This window comes from Rissa tridactyla, chromosome 1 (genome assembly GCF_028500815.1).
Source record: "Rissa tridactyla isolate bRisTri1 chromosome 1, bRisTri1.patW.cur.20221130, whole genome shotgun sequence".
NCBI lineage: Eukaryota > Metazoa > Chordata > Aves > Charadriiformes > Laridae > Rissa > Rissa tridactyla.
In genome coordinates, this window is record NC_071466.1 from 121,676,081 (window position 1) to 121,694,669 (window position 18,589).

Here is an 18,589-nt window from a genome sequence, read left to right on the forward strand (position 1 = left end):
ATTTTCCCCTTCTTCTGTCAGTAGAAAATAGTTTTATAACAATAAAATATGTGAAACTTGGTCAATAATACAGAGTTGTGCTCTAACAGCATGTTTGAGTGGTTAAACTTCTGTGTCGCTATCAGCCAAAGCATCACTGAACCTCTTAAGGGACATTATTTCTGTTTACCTTAGATTATACTCCTGGCAGACAAGGAACTGCTTATATGACTTTAGTTCACCCTTACTTTTGTGAAATGAATTGGTAGACGTTATAAATGTATTTTTGTATCGGTACAAGTGCATAGCAAACAGATTAAATCATAACCACTGACAAGAGGTTTCTCTTGTGGACTCATTACGTTATATACTACCCAGCAGAAATACAATTACATTAACCACAGTTTTACCTGACTTCTGAAACTGTGGACTGCTTATAAAATTTGGAGAAAGAGGAGGTTGTGTAGACCAAGTTCATCTGAAAGAGAAGATGAAGAATGAGCATTTCTGAAAATCAGCCATACCTAGAGATGTTATATGCCTAGGCTTTCCTAGGAACATCCTCTTTTCCACCAAGAATATGCAATCTGCACACATTTCCAGACATACAGCAGTGAAGCCATGGCAGAGCAGTAGACAAGAACAGACCAGCTCTGCAATGCACCCATAACAAGTCTAATATTCCCAGGAAACATTAAATCTTCTGCCCATAGCCAGCTGATGCATACAGCAATGCTTTTTCCAAATAAATGAGTTTTGGAAAGAGTGCGCATTCTTTGCCCAGCAAGCCCCAAACACAGAGGGCTTCCCTATCCTGATGCTGAATCTTAGGGCCAGTCTTCAGGAAATAAGCACGTACTCATAACATTTTCTGTGCTGGTACTAAGGTGTAGTTAACTCATAACAGAGCTTTTTCCCCACAGAATCACAGAAATACTAAGATTGGAAGGGGCCTCTGGAGAGCCTCTGGTCCAAGCCACCTGCCCAAAGCAGGATCAACTACACCAGGTTGCTCATGGCCACATCCAGTTGAATATCTCCAAGAATGGAGACTGCACAACCTCTCTGGACAACCTGCTCCAGTGTTTGATCACCTTCATGGTTAAACAGTTTTTTCTGATGTTTATGTGGAATTTTATTGCATTTCAATTCAGTTTGTGTCTATTTTCTTCACTAACAGCTTAGTATTAACATACTTCTTTCCAATACACAGTGTAATAATGTGGAGAAAGAAAAAATCTGCTGATTTCATGCTGCGGGGCTGTCTTTGGGGAAAGCAAGCTCTCAGTTCCAGCAGTTCTTTGTATGTGTGTGATGATACCAGTGTGACGATAACCTTCATTCCTCTTGTTCCAAGTGGCACACTTCTAAAGCCACAAGGTGGCATGTACCTCAAGCTGTTCAGACCTCATCCCGCTGCTTAATGGTTAAAATTAATGGCCAAGGGACTGTAACATGGATTATTTTGAAGAAAAGGCTGTAAAAAATCACATTAATATTAGTCCCTAACTTTTAGTGTTTAACACAGGAAGTTTGAACAATTATTTTAAGAGCCTAAATAAAATGGGTGGAGCTCAATCTTTCTCCAGATTAGGCTACAAGGGATTTTGTATATGACTGTTACTATGAAAGGAGAAAGAAGCCTATCTTGAGAGGTTCCTCCACTACCACTCTGGGCGTCTCTGGGCCAGGAGCTATGAACAAAAGGGTTTTAAGGAGGAAAACAAACAAAACCCCAAATCCCCCACATCCCTACTAGCAATTTTAGTCAAGTCATGTCAACAAGAACTGCAGTTTCAGTAATGTAAAATCCATCAGTGAGTTCAGACAGTTTACAGACAAAAAAATGATTTCGAAGTTACGTTCAAGTAGGAGGTGGTGACACTGGCAGTTCACAACTTGCTGTCTGTCACCTCTCTCCACTGCACGTCACAACAGCAGGATACTCCGGCACAAGAGCAAGGCACGGGGCTCACAGCAGGTTAGATCTGCTCCATGGAGAGTGGGGAAAGGACACTTCTTGTGCTCGTCGTCTGTCACCCCTGCCTGAAAGCACTCCAGTCATTAAGGTGCAGGACTAGGAAAACTAAACTATCTGCTTTCAAGTCTCTTGTGATCCAGCTCTTAGAAGGGGGGGGAAAGATAGAGCTGGGAAACAGGAACATAAGTTTGTATTATAAGATGAAAAAAAATTAGCAATTATTAAAAAACCCCTTGCTTCTATCTGACGTAATTTTTGTTGTTGTTTGTTTAGCAGTTTTCTTACTATTGCTTGAATCCTTACATGGACAGCGCTGCATTTCCTGGCATTAATGTCTTTTTACTCCCCACATCAAATGTCTTTAAAGTCAAATTTGCTCTTAACCGAGATTCCCACGCTTCTCTTCCCACTCTAGAGCAACCTTAACTGCCTACAACAGAGTGCTATTTCTGCTTTGACTGATGCAAGGTGTTTGGGAAGAATAATGGTCTTTAGAATACCTGGCATCAGAAGGAAATGTAAATGTAAATATGTTTGAGAGCTCTAAGGTAATTATAGATGCTCTAAGGCAGAAGACTGGCAGCAGATACCAATTTAAATGCAAAAGACTTTATCGGCGTAAAGTCACAAAAGCGGCGATTAAGTTTTGTAGGGCTTATGTAGAGTTCTATGAATAGACTGGTTTGTAGGGGGAGATAGGTAAAATTTAAATGTAAAAAAAATGTCAAATGTAAATGTAAAAGTCAAACAGACCTTTTCAAAACTCAGTTTGTGATTAATAGGCTGAAAGCACTCAGTTCCTTTCTGCCTCCAGATAGCCACCCTTTGTACACAGTCTTCTGGGGGAGGGGAAGCAGAACACGGCAGCAGACCCAACGGCACCTGAAAGTTGCACCTCTTGTTCACAGCTCTCATCTTTTTGCTAGCCAAGCAGCCCACTCGTCTTACCACATGCTGCACATTCTGTGCCACGGAGAGGAATTCTTTCGACTCCTTCTGCCTATATTCTGGGAGAAACTCTATGTTGGCAACACGAAACAATCCAACAAAATATAATGCATCTTTGTTTTCTGCCTGAACTGCAAGAAACAAAGACGACAGTTAGCCTCCAATATTGAGGGGTTTTTTTAATAATAATGAGATTTTTTTTCTGATTAAATTCTAAACCAAATCAATCTATTCAGCCTTACAGTGGAAAGGACTACCAAATGAACACTACATTTTCACAACCAGACTGTTCTAGATGAGCACCACAATATGAAGGTTAATTGAGCACCTGTTCCCTACACACAAGATAAGATACCACCATACAAATGAACCAGCATAACAAAGGCAGTATCAACATCCAGATTCTGGAGCATCCCTAAGGAATCTTAGGCAATATTAGCATTAGGGGCTTAAATAGGAGAACGTAGCTTTTACTGCCCTTTTAGACATGTCAAGAAAGAAGGGAACACTCCACAGAAGTGATAATTTCTTGACCTGTCCAGTGTTTTTACAGAGCTTAAAATAAATATTTGCCTTCTATATTTTATTTCCCTTTAATTTATTTAAATCTATTCTGCATGAGAAACAAAGAACTTAACTGGCCTTCAGCAGGCCAAGAAACACAGTGGAAGTCAAAATTTGAGGAATCAAGTTCATAGGGACTGTCAGGTTTGCACAATTATCTAGCATGTGTGAAAAAAAAATATATATTTTGCATAACACTTAAAATAAAAAGTCACACTTCCTAAAGCCAGCGGCTATGCCTGCTCTTATAATTGCTTGTTAATTCAACTCTCTGAAGTCTTAACAAAGAAGCCCAAAAGTCTTTCAGGCCCCATTTAAATAAGTTTCATGTTTATTTTAGAAACAGCCTTCAGGAAATCCTAAACCCAACTGAAAGTGCTATTGGGGACAGTGATGTGTGAAATTGGCATGAGTGTTCAGCAACTCACCAATGAAGAGCCACAGTAACGTCCAGGTTACAACTCCTAATATGAATAGAATGAGGGTAAAGAGAATTATTTTGTTGTGAAAATTCCACAGCAACTTATCTTTTTTCTTCGGTTTGCCATGTTTCTTCCTTGCCAGAATCCTCTTTGCCAATTTATCTTCTGCAGTTACCATTTGGACTGAGATGTTGGCTACCTAAAATAAGGTGAAAGACAACAAAAAATGTGGAACATTTCTAACAGCGATTGACTGACTGACAACTAAGCCAGATTCACACCCTTATTGATCTGTTACTGCATATGCACAACTATAATTAACTTAGTAGCTGTTTAAAACTCCAGTCAGAAAGTAAGGTCCTTTTCTTCCAGACACTTGCTGATATAACCACAAAGTCAGTCCCTATTGTGTAAGGACGTAAAACCCCAATGTACCCTAGGATAACAGCTCACCATGCAACAGCTACCCAGCATTAACCATCTGGATGAATGCTAATATCCTTATGCATCCCTCATTAGTGTAAATTAGCCCTCTTTAGTCCAAAGGGTAGACAGCACTGAATTACCTTGCACTATCTGCACCTGAGATGCATACGCAGACACGTGCTGCACATCAAGCAGCTTTTCACCAGCAGCTCGGTAACATAACCTAGCAAGGTGTCCCATGACCCGAGTAGTTGCTATGTTTATGCAAGTTTGGTGCAGAAGTAGACACATGTTCAGTCAATATCATGCCTTTTGTACAAAGTAGGAGGGAGCAGTTAGCATGATATTCAAATAGTCAATCCTTTTTTCAATACTATAGCTTGTCCTTTCCCTGCTAAAGAACCAAGAGGCCGTCATACGCACGCTATCGTTGCTTCCCCCCAACCCATTGTCAGAATGTCACTGCTGTTCGAAAAAAAGCCCCATTTTCTTCTCAGACTAGATCTATCCCAATACAAGCGGGCTCAACCCATTCATTCCTCAGAAAAAGAGTCTCTACTTCCTTTTAGGATGAGGACCAGTGGGTACAGACATCCTCCCCCTGCATGTCCAGCTCCCTCTGAAAAGTTTCCTCCAGTGAACAGGAGGACGTAGCACAGGTCTTACTGGGATGGGACCTGGACAAGGTTGTCACCTGGATACCCAGCCCCTTTATGGTTTATTTTGAACTTCAGTCCCGCATTTTCTAAACCTAGATTCAAAATAGCGCCTGACCATCTTATCTAGGTACAAAAAAACTCCTACGTGACCGTTTCTTGCAGGAATAGTTTCTGCTCTCTATACATATCTTACCTATGTACAGTTTGGTCTGTTCTGGAAAATCTGTTTGTACCAGACAGTCCCCCAGGCATGCATTTAAGCATACAAATAATGTCTGTCAGTTGCTGTAAGCATAGCAAGAGCTGCCTGGGGGAATCTCTGGGACTTCATAAAATTCCCACTTGGAGTGCTCCCGTGACAGTCAAACACTTTGTTGTGAGATCAGCAAGAGGTTCAATCACCTTTTCTCAAGTCAATTCATTGTCTCATCTATGCCAGAGGACATCTGGCAAGTTCCTGGGCCACTCAGGGCATTAATGACCAAGTGCACTGGGTATGATGAACACAGGCATAGCTGTGATACACAGCTGCACCAGAAATAGAACTATAACAAGCCTTGTATTTCCTCCTTATATCACAACTAAAACATAAGTTACACAATATTGCCACAACAATAAGGAACACTCAGGAAAAATATTCCAAAAACATGGTGATAATAGTGAGAGGGAAGGCTCTCAAGAGGCTGCCTTAAGAAGTTGTAGGTTTAAGGACACTTGCAAAGCAGGTCTCCCCTGCCTCACCACTGATTTTATGTCACTTGGGGGCTAGGATGTGCACAGAGGTACACCATCTCTCAGTAATGTAAATCAAGAATCTCTGACAAAGACCGACGATGACTGGTCTATGATTTGCGCAAGGTGCAGATAGCCTCTCTCTGCTGAGGGACAAACCCCTGTCCCATCACCTATCCCCTTCTGTGCCCACACAGAAAAACACCGAGGAATTCACAATCACTCTAGAACAGATGCACATACAACAGCACAGAGCCTGACTTGGGCATATCTGGCTGTTCCCTATGCTCAATAGACCCTTCTTAGTTTCTGCAGAGCTAGAAAGTATAGACAGTGAGGAGAAAGACTGCCACAAGCTTCCAGGCTATTTGCCATCATTTCATTCCTTTGAAGCCTCTCAGAAGGTACACTGCAAGAGTGTGGCCTGTTGCCGAATAAAATATGTGGGCACAAGACACATTTTTCATTCCTACTAACTCTATTTCGTTTGACGAGGCGGAAGACTATGACAAGAAGTATCAGTTAAGAACTGCACTCCCAAGTTATCAATGTGGGATGCTAAGCTTAATACAGTGACTACAAAAACTACGTGCTGGTGGAGCTTGACACCCAGGGAATGCCAAGCATAACTACTAGACATTTGCAAAAGCAATACTGTGAAATAATCTACAGTAAGGGGTTGTTTCCTTCTGCCCAACACTAGTAAAGCCACATCTGAAGTACTGTGTCCAGTTTTGGGCCCATCAGTAGAACAGACATGTTGATAAACCGGAGTGATTCCAGGGGAAGGCCACAGGAGGCAAGGGGCTGGAGGATGTGGTGTCGAGCAAAAAGCCGAGAGCTTGATATTAGCCCTGACTTTTAAAAACGGTTGGTAGATCACCCTAAGAAGTCCCCACAAAGGTAAATTTTTCTATGATTCTCTGATGCTAAGCCCAAAGTATGAGAGTATTATGTACTGAGTATTATGTACTCAGTATTGTGCCCTTTCAATGAGAGCGCTTTGTGTACCCTCACAGAGACAGCATAAGCAACATCATCACAAACACCCTGCCGTTCTCATAGCCAAATACAATCTAGCTAGCAATCTTTCACCTCAGAGTTGAAGATATTCAAAGATGAGAAGAAAAATGAGTAATAAGTAATACGAGTAATAACAAGTAGAGTAATAAGACCCAGTAGTACACTTTACAACTCCTTAAACAAAATGCAAACACACTGAACTGGAAGATTTCAGACTTCTATCTGCTACCTAAGGTAATTAACTGCACTCGGTTTGCATGTTCTCAAGAAGGATTCGATTTGCTCATCTTCTGTATTTTTTTAAAACCTTGTTAAGTATAAATTTGTTTGTGTAAAGCTCTGCTCTGTCATGTAAAGTTCCCTTATACACTCAGGTGTTCAACAGGACAGCTTGAGACGGCTGAATGAATGTTCAGGTCTGACATCTGAAATCTGGGGCTCTTTCATCAAGGTTTTCCCAAGAATATTTTATATTTAAATTTTCAAATGTCATTCATTTTTGTAACTGTAGACTTAACCATACAGATTTATTCTTAAAAATTGTATACAAAGTTCCTGTCAAGGAACTTTAAAGACTGCTCAAGATTGACATCACTGGACTTTAAGTATGCACTTGAAGCAGCTAATGCCTCCTTTGCATCTACCGCAACTCTAATCTTATTTTTAAAAATGCCCTTCATGTATCAAGGCTTGCATGGAAAGTTCTCTATTACACAGGATTCATAGGAATATTGAAAGCTATGTTCTACATTTTAAATATTTCCCTAGATTATATTAGTTTATCATAAACACTTTATAGTAAGGAAAAAAAAAAGGCAAAGTTAAGCTGTCCCCTTCTCTCAATAAGGATCACAATTCTTAATTCAGCTTTCCTCTCTACTGCAATGTAGTTCTTCTGCTCTAGAACTTGTTCCCAGCTAAAACTGCAATTTGACTATCACCGTACACTGAATTATTTAATTGCTTCTTTGTCATGAGTTAATGCTCATGCAATAATCCCCTTCTGTATCTTCTCAGGGAAAAGCAAAACATGTTACCTACTTTAATGTTGCCTTTCTTGCCTAGAAATTGATTTCTTTTTCGAAAAATGTGCTGCCATGACACCAATATAAGCTTTTCCTATTGTCACACTGACATTCCCATTATTTCACTTGCCTGAAAATACATGTTACTAGCAAACTGAAGGTATATACAAACATATGTTGGCATTTTCAGATTGAGTTATAAACCAGAAACTTATAACAAATTAACTGGTATGTTAAGTTTAATATTTGAGAATTAGATCATGAGAGATCTAATAGCGTCAAGAAGGGTATGAAATCAAGAATGCTTAAGTCACCTACTTACACTTAGCTCTTCTTCAGGTTTAGCTGCTGGGGGATCATTTTTTTCATCCATTCCAGCAGAGTTAATTTTATTGCTCGTCCCAGCTGAAAAAGAACCTTGCACCTTTTCTCAGGCACCACTTCTGCTTCTGAAGCTGAAGACAGCTCACAGCAGTGTCCAGGACCAAGAGAGGCATCAATTTACTTTGATGAGTTTCCAGTTGTAATCTCATCTGCCCTGTTGCACTTTTGTGAATATTATAAGGATACTATCAAGTAACTTTAGACATGAAAGTCGGAGAGAATAAACAGACTTTTGATAGTCTTTTTAAGCTGAAATGGACTCCAACTTGTTAAAAAAAAAATCACAGTGACAAAATCTATGTATCATTGAAACCTCACAAAATTACTTGCCATAAAGAAGAAAAGTAGCAAGTACAATGTAAATATGAGCGCAACATCACGCAACTAAAAGAAGGTAAATAAATTTAAGCACCTTGAGTAAGAGTGCGGCAAATAGCAGATAACAATTGCAAACCAAGAAGGGCATTTTGACTCTTTTCTAGAATTTTGTAACACGTCTCTTGAACACTCAAATTTGGTTATTTTATTGTAACCCAGAAATAAGCGGCTCCAGGCAACATATTTTGTATTGTTAAAATAGATCAGGCTACACACTGAGAATCCTTTTTGTAATCAGATGCAGGAAGTCACTTGTACCATAACAGCGCCATCGTATTTTCTTTGATAATTAAATATTTATAGAGGATGTAAAACAGCACTTTCCTCAATGGATGCTAACTATAGAGCTGTCTTTACTTTTAAGTGGTTAACAATCTCAATGCCTTCCTTGGGTCAAATTCAGCACTGGCGAAATGCCAACTTTTTATTATAAGAAATACACATTCTATTCATTTATCTTTGAAGATATAAAACCTTGACTAACCTTAGCAACATAGTAGTGTAGAGGTATACAATAAAAAAGATGTAGCCAGACCCGACAACAGGCAAGCTCCAGGCGTGATCTACACTCCATTGCTGTAACCAACAATAGATGACTGACTTACTTAAACTACAAGGTAAAAAATTCCTACACTTAGATAATATACTTGTAATCTAAACTATTTCTCGTCTGCGTGTTAGTCTTTGGCTTCTGCCCTGAAGCACAATATTTATGTTCTCAGTCATTATTATTTGTTCTAGAACTGCAATATATTTTAACCATATGAAGAGATACGTTAAGCTCTGGGCCTTATTAATGCTTTAATAGCATAGGAAAATATATTCATTTATTCTGCATTACTATATAGAATTGCTTCCAACTCCCACTTTTTTTTTTTTTTTTAATTACACTTAATTTTGGGGGGACTGCTGTGGTCTCTTAATGTGTTCATGTAACTCCCAAAAGCCTTCTACTATTCTGTGCGTGGGGATTTACTATGATATAAATGGTACCTCAGAAGCTGGTCCAGAGATTAAAAGAGCACTATACATAAAAATACTTTCCCTCTGTCAGTATCAAAGCATTTTGCATGTTTATTCAATAAGTCCTTTATACTCTGAGGAAGCACAGTCATCATCTCCAGATTTCACTTTTCTTCAGCCATTTAACTTCACATATTTTCTCCTGAGATGATAAAAATAACCATGGTGTTTGTTACTGAAATAGCAACAAGAGTCAATCACAAGGTATAGTATTAAATGCGTGCTTTAAACCGAGTAAGAAAATTATATGCCATTTTCTCTAGATTACACAGAAAAGCTGAGGTGGAAGTTATTTCCATCCCTTCAATGAGGTAAATAACATCATTACGCACCTTTCACTTATCTAAGGTGTATATGGGCCACTTCTATGAAATAAATCAGCAAAAAATAAAGTGGTGGAGAAGGAGGAGGAGATCGTCCAGGTGCCAGAGTAGAGATCCATGGCTGCAGGTCATGGAGGAGACCACGCTGGAGCAGATGTATATTCCTGAAGGACTGTGGCCCATGGAAAGACCATGCTGGAGCACAGGAAAAGTAAGAAAGAAGGAGCAGCAGAGAGAAATCATTGTATAGTGACCATAACCCCCCATCCCCACTGCGCTACTCGGGGTTTGGGCGGTGGAGGGGGGTGGGCAAGCAGAGGAGTCGGGAGTGAAGAAATGAAGTTGAGCCTGGGAAAGGGGGGACGAACAGTGTTCTTTCAATGTTTACCTTTTTGTTTCCCATTACCCAAGTTAGTAGTCACATTTTTATTTTAATTGGCAATAAACTAAGTCAATTTTCCCCAAGTTGAGTCTGTTTCGCCTGTGACAGTAATTGGCAAGTAATCTCTCTGTCTTTATCTCAACCCATTAATTTTTTGTCCTTCCTGTTTTCTCCCCCCATCCTGTGGAGGAGGAGAGGGAGGGATGGAATGGCAGGGTGGGAGCTTGGCTGATAGCCACAGATAACAAACGAACAATTCAGCTCTCTAAGAGAAAAAGCTTGTCTTGCACCGCACAAACCTAGTGCTAAGGTAGGAGAGAGGTAGCGTTCATCTCACCTGTCTCAGGCTGTCTAGAAGTTAGGTATATAAATCCAGGTTTGTTTTCTGGGCTCAGTCTAGACTCAATGGTGACGGAGAAGCATTCAAGACAGAGAAGATGAATCACATTTTCACCACTGAGTAGAGATAGAAAAAAAGCATTTATCTTAGACTTGAATAAACCTATCATCTACAAAAATCTCTGTATAATACAAGTCTTTCCCCTCTGACCAAAGCTGCCTTCATGTCAGTTTGGATGCAATCTTTCTTGCTTCTTTAACCGATTGGAGCCTAGAACCAGCTTCCCAACGTAAGCCCACTAACATATCAGGGTGCTCTAGAGAACTACTAACCTCAGCATGTCATTTTTTCCTAAACTGAACATCGAAAGTGACAGTTTGCTTGTATTTCAGGATCTCCCTTTGCCAAGCAGCAATGTCTAACAAGCTGCACAAAAATGTGGGAGGAAGAAGAGTACATACACAACGCACAGTTAATTCTACTAAAACCTGGTTTTGGTATCTATAAGAATTCTCTCGCATATTGCTTGTATCAGTTTTTCTTTAATCAAAACTCAGGCAAAGCACTAAGGTCTTAACATGTCTGTGAAAGCTAAATGAGGGTTTAAACAATGACTTACGATAACATTTGAGAAGGCATTCATAAGGCCTCTAAAGTCAATCAATTTTCATCAGAGCTGACACTAACACTGTACAATTGCACATCTTGTCCCTTGAATAGTTTTTCAAATTACAGCCAAGATTACTTCCAAAAGGAGAAGAAAAAGTTTTGGCTGTCCTTCCTAATAACAGAGCTGAATTTGTAATTCAGCTTTAGTTTGAACCTAGAGAAGGCCAAGTACCTTTGATAAGCACGTACTAACAATAACTGGTATGGTATTAACAGCCTGCGGAGATCTGCATGCACACAGGCAAGTCATTAACATTTTGAACACATCTCTTCCATCACAGGAGACGAAACCAGCACAGAATAGCTGTTTCTTTAATTTTATTTTTAAGTCAAACTTGCGAGCAAGTTGAAATGAGGCTTTTATAAAAGTATGGAAGTGGGTAGCAATTGACTACTAAATACTAACTCACTAATAATGGACTGCCAACTTATGTTTCAGTATCAACTTTGAATCTCTTTCTCCTCTCCCACTGAATGAATACCACGCTGCTTGCCTTCAAGATCTTTGTCATCTGGACATGCAGCTTTTTCTTTTTTTTTCCTTCTCCTTAAACTCTTAATTTCTGATTCCTGACAATGCTATGCACTATGCACTAGGGGCCTCCGATGCAACAAAATCATTTCCAACAGACAAAATCGTCTTGGAAAATTACAGGCAATTGAGCTGTCTTCAAAGATCCAGACGTGACGCATAACTGCCACTGACAGAGCACATCATCTGAAACGAAGCGGCTGACCACCTTGCAAAGCAGCCTCCCTGAGTGCTAATAGAGCTATTTTGCCTCGCCTGCGTGGACTGAGAACAGCTTAGTTATTTGTATCCCCGTCAATTTAAATTGAAACAAAAAGGCTAAGTGAGCACGTCTTTTGGGCACAGCATCCATTTATCAGTCTGTGGCATTTTAAGGACAGACAAGCCCTGCTATTCCATCAGCTAATGGTCTCACTCCACTCGCCTCTTATTGGGGCCACTAGCTAATTTTACTCTCAATTTCTTTCTTGCTTACATGAAATTGGACAGCTATGTATGGCAGGCAGCAAGGCAAGTAATATTGACACAGCGTACGTGAATCATACTACTAGATTGAATATAACTTGTTAGGAGAATCACAACGCTAGGAAATCCGCTGCATTTCAAATGAAGTAAACAATATACGAAAAAGATAGAGTTTCTACAATAATGGGGTTGTCCCAGTTGAGCTAGCGCTGAAGTCAACGATAACACCCCCTACAGAAGTTAAGTCATGGCAGCACTTCAGCCAAGCAAAAACGACGTTTGTGGCTTTTCAGGTGATGAGACATGCTGATGTGCAAACTCCCCTCTGCCAGAGTGCTCAGCCACGTGTGCTTGGATAGGTCAGGCCTGAACAGACTTTGAGAAGCCAAATCAAAGCACTTACTGGTGAATGTGTCTGTGCTCCTCCCTGCGAATCACGCGTCACTTGGTGACCTGGTCCTGTTGAACGTGAACAAAGATGAAATTTGTAAGTTCCTTAAGGCTTCAGCTTATAAGCAGTGCTGTCCAAGAGCATTGGTCCACGAGGCTAAGGCCACCCAGAAGCTGTTATGATTAATGGACACCCCATTCTCTATCATCAAACTCTATGGACCACCTGGTAGGCAAACAGGAAAACATCTCCCTTCCCACAATTTCATAGCAATCAGCTGCCATAACAGATGCGCAGCCGAAATGAGACTACTACTGTTTAGTGCAAGTGAACCGAAGCTCGCTCACTCACGTACGCAGGGCTGCAGTGTCTCCCACAGGTCACTGTGCCCAAGGCCTCCACAAGCCTCGTGCCAGCCTAGCCCCAGTTTGCCGCAAATAAATTTCCCTATAAAATGCTAATGTCCTGCCCTTTCCACAGTTGCATTTTCCTTGCAATCAAGCAGATAATATCTTTGATACCCTGGAAGAAAACCAGCACTGGAAGTTTAACTCCTTGCCTTCCCTCCCGTCTTTCAAAAACTTACCCATGCCCCTTCCTTTCAGTCTTCACCTTTCATCTAATTTCTATTTCTCTTATTATCTTCTAAGTAGGAGGACAGAACAAAAAAAGCCTAGAAAAAACAAACAAAACTGGAGTTTTTTTGGCTTCATTACTTCCACCTGAAAGATTTCAGTGGGGCGTTCAGGCCACCTGTGCCTGTTTTATCCCTGCTCTATCAGGTCTCAGAGTCCTGTAATGTTGCCATCCAGGCAGCAATAGACTACAGCAAGCGCATACAACTTTAAACCGTTAAGGAATTAAATGTGGGTTTTTTTAAAATTTTTGTTTTTAAAGCAAGGAACTTGAATTAACCTACTATCAAACAGTTAGATTATTTGCACTTCTGAGTGTTAAGCAAGGTGTTTCACTCAGTCTGGTGAATTTGGGGCTTCAATTTCTTTGTTCAGGGGTTATGGGGCAGGTCAGGATTCCACACCCTAGAAGCAACTGACACTGCTGGTGTCATCCCTCACCCACCAAAAGTGTTAATAAGTAGAGAACCCAAAAGGCCTACAGAGGTTAATTCAAGGACTGAAAAAAACTATACTTGATAGGGAGGGACACCAGGAAGTTAGTCCAGTTAATTCAACAAGGAAATGTTTAAACAAAAGTATTTTTAGTGTTTGAATTACATAGCTCTGTTCTTGGCAGGCTCCTCACCAAGACAAAAAAATTGTAAGTGCCAGCAGAGGCAGGGCAGTGCAACCAGATAACTTACAAAGGAAATCTGGTGTTCAGAATAAAAACCACACACAAGCACAGACAAACCAGTCAAGATGAACCACTAGTGAAGTCTGTTAACCATGAATACAACCAACCAAGGATTGCACTGACCCTCGTTCACCAAATTGCATGGTCCCCTGTTCAAATGTCTTTTCAGAGATGCTCCTGACGTTCTAGCTAGGTCATCACAGTCTCCTCTGACCTTGACAACTTTGAGTACTTGCAGGCAACAGCTCGATCTCAGCTGCAGGAACACTAATCTTCATTAGATGCTGATCACCAGCTTGAATATCTGCTCCTGCCCTTGGGCTGAGTGCAGTGAAATAACAGGCAGAAGTCAAGAGGATCTGGACTGGTGGAAACAAAAATGAAAGTCTAAATATAACGCTTGTTACTGTGATTCACATCAGCTGCATTTGTTTCTCCCACCTGTTTCTAGGTTCTGCACGACAGGCATTGCTGTTTGCATGTTGGTTAGAGCAGCAGGACTTCAAGGAGCTGGATGTGGTCATGATCTGCATATGGCAGTGCCCGTACGCATTCACTGACACACAACGGAATTGCAAGAACTACAGAGCTATTAACAGGAGAGAGCTACAGCCCTGTCTGCTCCATTTGCAATGTCATCACAAGGGCCTGACTAAAAAAGTGTTACCGTAGTTTGAGCTACAGCTGAGGGGTTTCTGAGAGGCTTTACCTTTTGTGTCTGCTACGTGGAAGTTCAGCAGAAAGAAGCACCCTTCCCAGTCCTTGGGTTTCCATACAGACTCAACTCAAAGAGCTTGTGAACCCACCTCCAGCACTGTCACGTTAGCTGGTTCCATCACACAACATCTCACAGCAACGCCCCTTGAGCCAGCTCTGTGGACAAAAGCTTCATCTGGGATTTAAATACTGTATTTTTCCACAAGCAGGCCCCACCCCATATTTGTTCCGATAAACAGTCCTATGTCAGCAGGCTCAAGCCTCTCAATGTTAGAGCTGATCACCTCATGAAAGATAAAATGAAGTTAATCAAGACCATTGAGGAAATCAGTCTGACCAGCAGTTTGCCAAACTGGGGAAGCCAGCTGAGATTTGTTTAAGGACCAGAACTTGAGGATCAGGAAGTTATCATGGGAAACAGAAGCTGATCACACGCCTGTGAGTTCGGTGCCTAGTAAAGATAGCTGGTCACATAAGCTGCACTTGCCTACTACAGCAAAATATCGGTATCCTTTGTTGTCTGGAAAGCACAGGCTAAGATCCCCACACTAAATCTTTTGTGTACAGTAACATCGGAACCTGCCAAGACTCTGCGCTTCTTCCGTGTAACAGAGCAGAGCTGAACGTCTGTGTGCCTCGACCTTCAGACACAGGGAACTCCCTATATCCACTTCTGTGTTAGCCAGTCATCTTCCTACCTTTTGCCTGTCCAGACTTGTAGTGGGATTATTTTAACAGGCGAGATGGATTCCTTGTGGTGTTTTGCTAAGTCAAAAGGAGGGGAGAGCTAATTTAGGATCATCTGAGATGCTGGCAGAGCCACCCTCCTAAGAGCTTTTACTGCCGTGGCCGCATAACCATACAAAAAAGACCAAAACTGCCTACATTTTCACATGGACAGCCTGAACCCCTCCTCACCTAGTTTAGGATTTTGTGCAGCCTCAACTCAATCCTGCGAGTGCCGTGCAGGGCTGTCAATATTTCTCCTGCAGCAGCATTGCCGGGAGGCAGCCGTAAGGGCCCTGCTACCCTTACACCCCCACGCTGAACCCATCACATTGTTGGGATCCGGTTCCAGAGACCAAATTTCTGGACTTGTCTCAGGCTGATCATTTCTCAAACTTTTCTCTAGTGACATTTTTAAGAATAGAAGATTTAGACTCTAATTTCGCTGTATTTCAGGGAGAGGAGGGGAGGGGTGGGCAGGGAGACTCTGTACGTAGAACGTGATTCCTATTGTTTAAATTGGTTACAGAAGTGTTATTTTTCAACGGTTCTTCAGAATACATTGCGTTTTCTGCGCAGCCCTCCTCCTGAGGATTTTAAAGGACTCCCAGACACTGTGATAAGTCTCAGAAGTGCTTTGCATTTGTAATGAATCTCAAGGGAGGAAACATGATTCATCCTGTAAAACGCCAAGCAAATGGCGATAACCACAGCCTTTATCTCAAAGTGTAGCTACAAGCGCCCATAAGTAATGTTCCATAAAGAGCTATTTTTGGAGTTAATTTTTCTCGCTCCAAGGAGCAAAACAGTTCAAAAAAATAAATAATAATAAAAAAAAAAGTAAAATCCTTTTCTTTTGGAGGTGCCAGTTTCCTTTTGATGGATAGACACTCATCTGTCTCAGAGTAAAGAGACTTCAGCAGGAACACCGTCTTTCATTTCTTCAGATCAGGACGCAGGAACAGCTTATCCCAGTGCAGCAGCTTTGCCGGCGCAGAGGTGAGGTCCTGAAGAGAGCGTGTGCGTTTTGCTGTGCGTTCAGTCTTATTTTTAGACAGCCAAGTAAACAAGCAAATGCCACTTCTCTTTAAGCAATGTACATTACCGGTCTCCGCTATGAACAACTTCCCACTAATGCGAATAAAGATCCGCCTTCCCTTCTTCCCAGCCAAGATGACAGAACTTCCACCTTCACTTGCTATATATAGGTTTTAAATTAGAAATATTAACTGAGAATATACAAACGTTGACCAAAGGGACAACTAAAATTCGAGACCCTTGGTGACCTGTGGTGACAGAAGGAGCAATATTGATGACATTAAGTCTCACTGGGTTATGTTTCCATTTGTAGAGGTCATTCGTCTCCTTCTCCTCCCAAATGAGGGGAATCTTCCTTTTTCTAAGAGAGCAGCTGGTCCCCCTCTCCTAGGGATCCCTTCCACTCTAGTCTTTTTTTTTTTTTTTTTTTTTTCCTGAAAGCACCTTTTATTCTGTCCATCTTGCCCTTTATTTCATGGGTTATTTCAAGCTGTTCATCTAGCTATTCTTCCAATTCATTTACTCTCTAATCTGCATTTTTTCCTAAAGGCCCACCACGTGTATAAAACACAAAGTCAGTAGCAGGTAGGCAACGTTTGCTTTTAGTTTTTAGACCGTATTTCACCCCATCCCTCCTTTCAGATTTAAATAAGGAGTCCAGGAATCAAAAAAAAAAAAAAAACCAACAAACCCAAACCTTTGTTTTCCCTGCCCGTTGTGAGGCGCTGCATGCACCATCCCCCTCTTACACCAGTCATGACCACTGCAGTCCAGTCCCTTGCGGACTCTGCCGCTGTTTGGGGCTCGCATCTCACCACCGTGACACTGCAAGCGAACAAGGAAATCCAGCTGTTCCCATCCTCCATTTCCCGATTCCATTACTCTAAAAATATCACTGCAAGGAAAGGTTTTGAAGTTGAAAGCGCACTAACTGTTCTCAGCTAACCTTAATCACGCTTGTTATACCTACAGTACAGATTAATCTAACAATGTCACTTTAAGAAGATTATCCTAAACACAAAGCTAAATCACTCCTTTTATTTCAAAATTATTACAAAGATAACATCTTCTGAAATTCATTGTCTTCAAAACTAAAGATTCATTCTAGAGGAATGCTAAGATTTATGATTCATCCCATTATGGGTAGTACGCAGCCTCTTAAAGAAAGAAGACAATGTTCAGAACTGAAACCTCCTTCCTCCATAGCTCCTGCTTTTGTAGGAGACAGCATTTATGCTTAGTTGAAGGGCATGAGCATCATCGCTCCTTCAGTTAAGTGCTCCCTGGGCCCATTTATCTCCAGCTAATAATCCAATTTGCCTGGATGTACTCGAGTCTAGTGGGAGTGCAATTCACAGAGCAACTGCAGAAGGTAGTTCTTAAGGGACTCATCATATTACACGGAGACAGACATTTAAAATACAGAACGTATTCTGCCAAAGCGAGGGTCGCTCACGCAGCCTGCTTCAGTGACTTGACAGTACTACGGCTTGCTTTTCTTTCACCACTCCCACTTAAAAAGCAAACAGCGCAAAAACTGTTTAATCATTCATGGATTCATTTTACAGAATACAGAGACTGCTGAATCTGGCTGTAAACAGTAATTTTGCTTTTGATCCTCATCCTACACCAAACGTATAAAAAGAAAGAGAAAAAGACAGAGAAGCAATAGGAAAAAAGAAAAATAGCCAATGACTACAAATGACTACTTTTTTTTTTTTAAACTTACTTTGACTCAACTGGTTACAGCTGTTTCACATCCAGAAGACACAGAAACCTTCCACAGCAGTCACATTCACATAATACTTCTCTTTTCTCTCTTGAAAGTTTATGGCAATAGCTTGACTTATTAACACATACAAAAAACCCTCATCTCTGTTCCAGCCATTGTATTTGGCACCTCATAAACTAGCTTGGATTATGGAAAGGCTCCTGGGGGAAGGATTCACATAATTAAGCGTTTCCTATCAGAAAAATAAAATAACTTGTGTTTGTAAGCAAGACCTCTGGGGCTAAGCAAATTTCTTAAAAAATACATGCTGTGATTTCAGCAGGTCTCTTTTTGAGATCCCAGCAGAAATGCTTTTTAATCACACTAAGAAATCCCAAAGAGTAGATCTCCAGTACAAATGGTAGAGAACGAAACTG

The 18,589-nt window shown here is 40.9% G+C and overlaps 1 protein-coding gene across 1 annotated transcript in view; it reads right to left on the reverse strand.

Annotated features, from left to right (window-relative positions):
* TMPRSS7 (transmembrane serine protease 7) overlaps nt 1–8,147 on the reverse strand; it is a 32,042-nt gene extending 23,895 nt beyond the window's left edge. Inside the window, exons 1-4 of the mRNA XM_054211398.1 lie at nt 8,082–8,147; nt 3,901–4,093; nt 2,909–3,039; nt 390–457 (exon numbers count right to left, since the gene is read on the reverse strand). Of these exons, the coding sequence (XP_054067373.1) occupies nt 390–457; nt 2,909–3,039; nt 3,901–4,093; nt 8,082–8,132 (443 nt within the window). The 5' untranslated portion in view covers nt 8,133–8,147. The remainder of the gene's footprint in view (nt 1–389; nt 458–2,908; nt 3,040–3,900; nt 4,094–8,081) is intronic.
* Nucleotides 8,148–18,589: the final 10,442 nt, after the last annotated feature.